The 6,758-nt window shown below is 44.9% G+C and overlaps 1 protein-coding gene across 1 annotated transcript in view; it reads right to left on the bottom strand.

The window, feature by feature from the left end:
- Positions 1-738, bottom strand: part of arap2 (ArfGAP with RhoGAP domain, ankyrin repeat and PH domain 2) — a 79,104-nt gene extending 78,366 nt beyond the window's left edge. The window contains exon 1 of the mRNA XM_076288404.1: positions 1-738. This exon is cut by the window's left edge and continues 221 nt beyond it. Coding sequence (XP_076144519.1) covers positions 1-651 — 651 coding nt within the window. The 5' untranslated portion in view covers positions 652-738.
- Positions 739-6,758: the final 6,020 nt, after the last annotated feature.

Raw genomic sequence — 6,758 nt, 5'->3', positions numbered from 1 at the left:
TGACGGGGCGGAATCTGGAGAAGAAGAGGTGGGGATTGCAGAGGAAGGGGCGGGTTGCTCCAGGACATTCTCCAAATCAGAGGGCAGCGAGTTGGAGGAGAACGAGAGCGATTCGCTGCTGCTGGTACTGTGGGTGGAACCGGAGACGGAGCTGGGAGAGATGGAGCGGGTACCGGGCATTGACCGGGGTACCGTCAGAGACGATGAGGAGGAGTTGGAGAAGATGCCGGGTGGGGTGGGCTCTTGGAGTACGTCCCCCGGACACGGCCGCGACCTGCCCGGGAGTGTCATGCTGCTGCCTGTGTTCATCGCTGCAGTCATCGCCCCTGGCGGCGCGGCCTGCAGGGTGTGGCAAGAGGCGCCTCGCTTGCGGTTCTTCAGGAAGACGTGCCGCGTCCTGGGCACGGGCACGGGCCTCCGCCTCGAAGGACCCAAAGACGAGTCCCCGGCAGTGTCCGCCAGCGCCCACGACGCGGCCTCTGCCTCCACCGCTCCCCCGGCTCCTGCCCTCTCCTCCGGGGGCTTGTCCAGCCCGAGGGCCTCCAGGCTGCACAGCATGCGCCGGCGGTGTCCCGTGGGGAAGTCGGCCACCGCCTGGAGCCTCTCGGCCGTCAGGCCCCGCAGCTCGGCCAGGCTCCGCAGGCCCGCCATGGCGAAGAGCGCCGCGTACTGGGGCAGGTGCAGGCTGCACAGCCAGTCCACCAGGTCCTCGGCAGGCACCGGGGAGCTCGAGGGGGTGTCCCAACTGGGACCCACGCCATCTGGATCGATCCATATGCTCTCTCTCTCTCTCTCTCTCTCTCTCACTCTCACTCTCACTCTCACTCTCACTCTCACTCTCTCTCACTCTCTCTCTCTCTCACTCTCTCACTCTCTCACTATCTTCCTCTCTCTCTCAGGCAAGCAGAGAGACACTGTAGTGAGCGCAGCTCTTCCCCAGCAGACAGCAGGACACACTGGTGGAGTTTGACTGTGGAGACAAACCAAAATTGAAGGGACTGAAAAACAACAGAATCGTTTTGCATCCACACACATGGGATTTGGTGGATGGCTCAGAATACATGGAAATATGATAGTGTGGTGTGGGGAGGGACAGCAGTGCAGCACTAAATCAAAACCCATGAACACAACAAAACAGAGCTACTCGGTGTCAGGAATGTCTAGTATGTAGAATGTCACAGCGGGAGCGTTAAGGACTGTTAATTGGGTTTGAGGAGAGAGGACTGGCTTTTCTTTACAAAACAAAACTTGCTGGGTCTTCATAGGGAGATGTGCTTTTGTGTTAAGGAACAGAATTTATGTTAGAAAGAAGAGTAAGACGTAGTGCAGTGTCCCCAAACTACGGCCCGCCACCTCATTCTGGGTGGCCTCCCAAAACATTCTCTATGAGGAGTCTTAAAAGTACACATGTAATCCTTTTTTTGTCCACCGGTGGTTGTTTAGGCGCTGTTTTGAGTTTGCCATTGAAAACATACTGAAATGTAGGCCTAGCTGCAAACAATGTAAGATAGGTCTATGCTGACTGCATCAGTGTTCAAAGTATTCTAAAAGTTTATCAATTAATTGTTAATAGGGCTAACTTCTATTCAAGTCACAACTTGAGCTGTGTATGCAAAGACACAGAGTTTAGAGTTCACAAATTTTGAATAAAATATACTTATGGGAATGCTAAAGTATTTTTATTAGTATTATTTAATTTGAGTTATTTCCATGTTGAACTACATTTTATATCGATATGGCATGATGGCAATATAAAATAAACACAGCTAACAATGGTATTAGATTGCAATAGCCTATGATTAAATGTAATGGGTTAATATTCAACTAAGGTAAAAGGCTGTTGTTCACGGCACTGAGCTATTTTACAGCTACTGACACACTCTAAGTCTCTGGCCCTCTCTTAGGGCCAGGCATAGTGAGCTGGCCCTCTGAAGTAAAGGTTTGTGGACCACTGGCCTAGTGGCTGTAAGCCTTACCACAAACATGAAAATTGGAGAATGGAGAATAAAGATAAAATGTGGGTTGCAGCATGGACCAGATAGGAAACACATCAAGCCAAACCTTATAGGTTTCAAAATCATTCAGTTCCCTATCTATTTTTCATTTCCATGCAGAAATGTCACTCAAACGGCGTAGGCTATGTTGTGCACCACTTCTGCAAATAGATCAACTATAAACTAGGCTTCCCAAGATATTTTCATACGGTTCGTCTCATACTGAGGTAAGCCCAAAATACATAGTAGAAGTGCAAAGAAATCAACCCGACTAGCTGATTTCCCTCTAAAGTCAGAGGATTGTCGTTTGTCTGTTTTCATTTGTCCTTCTTTCAGGTCACTACAGACAGCCAATGCCAGGGCCAATGCAAATCACATGACACTCAGCTATTCGCATAGTGTAAAATGAAGAGGAAAAAACCACAGCAGAAACCAAGCCCTGAACGTCACAGCTATAAATAATCTCTCGGATCTAGTCTGCAGTGCTACAGTTAACCAATCTAGCAACAACCAGAGTACATTAATGATTTCATTTCTTTAGGGATTGTGAAATATGACTTTTCATAGTACGACTGAAAGACTGGAAAAAAAGAAGTGTAGTAGGTTGGTATGCAGCACACTGTATGTGTGTTGTGTGAACCCTAATATAAAAACAGCAGTGTGAACCTGGTATGGGCCCTGACGCCCACATGATCACTCTGCAGCTGGGTACTGTCAAGCTTATGCACACCAGACATGATCACCGTCACACGTCACAGGACCCTATTTTACTGATTTCTTTTGCACACACCAAATTGCACTAATAGAAAGGAACTGAAAATGGCAGTAGTCATCTGTGCAAAAACAGCGCTGTGTTTCACTACACCATGCACATAGCCATGGTCTACTGTACCTTCCAGAGTGTCACCGCAACACAACCGGACACCCATCAGATGTTATCTTTCACACGTGGTTACTCAGTCCTGACCATATCTACCCGTAAATTGCTAAAAGAAAAAAAAAACATTAATACGAGCACTCGTGTGACTGCAGACCCTTGCCTGTGCTACGCTAAGTTATCCAAAGTAAAACCAAATTCCAGCATCCAGCGTCTGCATTCAGAGCCGGATGCAGACAATCATTCGGGAGGACCGAGATACAGTGAGCTTCTGTGCTGTATAGACATCTGAAGTACATCACAGCTGTACCTTTGAAGACATCCTATCACTAGAGGGTGAGGGAATCAATACACAATAAGCAAGACAAAAGAGGAGTACCAAATAAAAAGAGTGGTGTTACAGTGGTAGAGATAGACAGAGACAGAAAGATAGAAGAAGAGAGAAGATAGACAGAGACAGAAAGAGAGAAGGATAGAGAAGAGAGGCAGAGTCTTTCTTTTCTGATAATAATAATAATGCCTGAGATCGGATGGGGGTACTGGGGCCGTTGACTATTTTACTTTAGATTTTTATTTCATTTTGTTGGGAGTCATTGGGAGGAAAAATGCAGGCCTGCTCGGCTGGGATAGTAACACTAGCAGCTCTGTTGGCCACTGCACTATTTCTTTCACCCATCTCACTGTGGCCATTTTCCCCATCATTGGTTTTGTTAGTCCCTGTGGCCAGCAAAACAGCAGTCAGCAAATAAGATTGACTGCACATACAAACCATACACAAAAACAAACAAACACACACACACACACACACACACACACACACACACACACACACACAGCAGCAGATCTTTATCTTGTGAACAAGGCTGATTTCTGTTGCACCAATCTCACTCTGTCACTTCTAATCCAGGGTTCAGGGCGACTACACTGTTGGACAGACTGTGCAAATGAGCCTGGGGGTGGAGGGACCTAAAAATACAATCTCTCCATCCAAATACGAGGACCTAACACAGTCCAATACCACATAACAGTCGAATATACACACACACACACACACACACACACACACACACACATCACACCAACCCGGACAAACAGGCAGACGCAGACTCGCGTGCGCGCGCACCCACGCTCACACACACACACACACACACACACACACACAAACACACACACACACACACACACACACACACACACACACACACACACAAGCCCCACTTGCAAGCAATGACAAGAGAAGGGAATAGGATAGGGAACTGTAGAGGGACAGAAATAGAGAGAGAGAGAGAGAGAGAGAGAGAGAGAGAGAGAGAGAGAGAGAGAGAGAGAGAGAGAGAGAATCGATATTCAGGCAACTCTATAGAGCTTGGCATTAGCTCTGCCTGGCCGAGCTTCTTAACAGTTATTAGCTGGATGGCAGGGCGGTGAGGCAGCCGGGCATCTTGGCAGCCCGTCCACATGGGATTGCTTTCACTCAGGTCCTGTCTGCACAGCTGTCCTGCCAACCTTTGCTGCAATTGTGGCAAAACAGCCAAAATGTCTGTCACTTCCATGAAGACTTCAAAGAGAAAAATGCCCCCCGTCCTGCTAACTGCATCTAATGCTTTCCTCATGGTCTATTAATATCGGACATGTTCCATTCTACATATTCATTGTATTTTTACATCGTACTTCATCAGTTAAATATTAAACGTTAAATAAGTTATCGAACAGTAAAATGGTTGTGCTAAAGAGTATTTAAAGTGACAAATGAGTAAAAAATATCTTTGCCTAGAAAATCTGGGGAAGTAACAAACCCTCAAGTATAGTATAGTTCCTCTGAGAAAGAAGATCAACTTTTAGGTCAGAGGTTGCTAAGGATGCTGACCGGACTTGAACAGAATGCCACTTCAGTGGAAGGGATGAGGTTCTATTTGATTAGCAATACGAGTGGGGGCACTCCACAGCAAGATGACTTTACTTACAATACAAACATTTACAAAAATGTTGTCAAGCACGCATAAGCCTTCTAGTTATATAGAACCATTTGGTTGAGTTGTAAAAGCTTCTGTAGTCTAATCTCATTTATTTTGGTCTGGGGGGAACCATACTCTCCTGTGTGAATGGTCTTCTTCACCATTACTAATGGATAGTCCCTATCATCACTCAAACTGAACATGGACTTGTGTAAACATTGTGTGCTATTGATCATATTATTTTGTAATTACTGCTCGTTCTATTGTTGTATTGCCATCCTAGCTTTGGCAATGCCAACCATGTGAGTGGACAGTCCTGCATGAATTTCCAACACCAGAAGAAAAAATGTCTAGAAAACTAATAAATCATCTTCCAAGAGCTCATTTCCACATGACAAAATATCTGACAAAGACCTAAATATGTTGTTTAGACTTAACATCGTCTTAAATATATAAATATTATTGTCTTCCATCTCTGTTTAGACTTGCAGTAAACACTTCTTTTCTTATTAACAATCTCCTCATGCAGAAACAAATGATGCTGTCTCTAGGGGACACCTAAAGAAGCCGTCAGTGGAAAGAGGATTCACACCACGCTTTCGAGAACCAGGCCACAAGTTCACACTTAATGTTCCTATTTATGTAAAATGGCTCCTTGTGGATAAGATATGCAGAAGTGAAAACATTTTAAAAAAATCCTCAGGGGAAGAAATAACTCTTCTGGTCTGATAGACTAGTGTGTGTGTGGAGAGGGTACCTACTGACAAACTAGTCATTTGAACCTTGTGGACAATGTATGCAGTCAGTGCATTACATTACTAGCATTTCAAAAGTGCAATGATATTTTGAGCCTTGTTAGTGGCTTAAAGTAGCAATTTACTTTGACGTAGTGTGTTTGCCCCCAAGACTATCGTTATATGCTATTTCACTCTCAATGCATGTTCCGGTCAATACTCAAAAGTCAAAACTACAACGCCAGCGTTTTGGTCCCCAATGAAATAGACCACAGGCTGTTCTTATGCCATCTTTAACCTTTTATTTGCTCTAAGAAGGTCCAGTTCAGGCTTTGTAAAGTACATTCAAATGATTTCAATGGGTTTAATGTCATACAACAGAACTGAATTGAAAAAGGGTGACTTCAGCAGAAGTAGTGCTATGTGAAGGAGTGGTATGTGCACACAAGATGCATTAGGGAGCAAAACGTGTCTCTATATGAGATGACTGTGACCAGGGAGAATGCAGAGTGAGGACCACACTTCTTATCAAAGGTTCTCATGCATGATCATAGTGGTGGTTTTGCAGGAAGTCAATAGTGGGCCCAAACACACACACACACACACACACACACACACACCAGCAACATGCATATATAGACACGTACCAAGAGAGTCACCACTGTGTCAGTGTGTATTGTTTCTCTCTCAAATACAAACAAGAATACCATGTGTAGGCAAAGTGTGTGTGTCTGTCTGTCTGTCTATCTCAGGTATGACTGAGCCCTTCCTTAAGTGACTCATACGTGCTTGGCATTACTTAACAGTAGCCATGCCTGAGCAAAGTCCAACCTCTCGCAGCCGCCACTGTTTTACGTCTGACTAAAGTCATTTTGCAAGGGCCCTCGCTAACTCACCACAAGCAATAATTTTGTAAGATGATCCCACTTAAGTGACCATGAGGAAGCTGGTATTACAGTAGTAAGAGTGACGGTTCAGTATTACCTACTATGCAATAGGCCTAGCCCATGTAATTAGTGTATATGAAATCAGTTGAGGACTTTTCATATATGTTTAGATACACAGGTCTGGAAAAAATACTACTCACTCTGTTTACAAGGTCACTACTGATTTCACAACAGCCTATATTGTAATCAACCTTCTGTGCCAAGATCTTTATTGCATAAAGGTCTGGTGTAAACATTCTCTGCCCAACAGA

Source organism: Alosa pseudoharengus, unplaced genomic scaffold, assembly GCF_046254945.1.
Source record: "Alosa pseudoharengus isolate Yale_2024_CS ecotype anadromous, Long Island Sound unplaced genomic scaffold, YU_APseudo_1.1 YU_APseudo_1.1_scf_17, whole genome shotgun sequence".
In the NCBI taxonomy this organism is placed as follows: domain Eukaryota; kingdom Metazoa; phylum Chordata; class Actinopteri; order Clupeiformes; family Clupeidae; genus Alosa; species Alosa pseudoharengus.
Note: the sequence above shows the minus strand (reverse complement) of the source record. Positions and strands in the feature narration are given on the sequence as shown.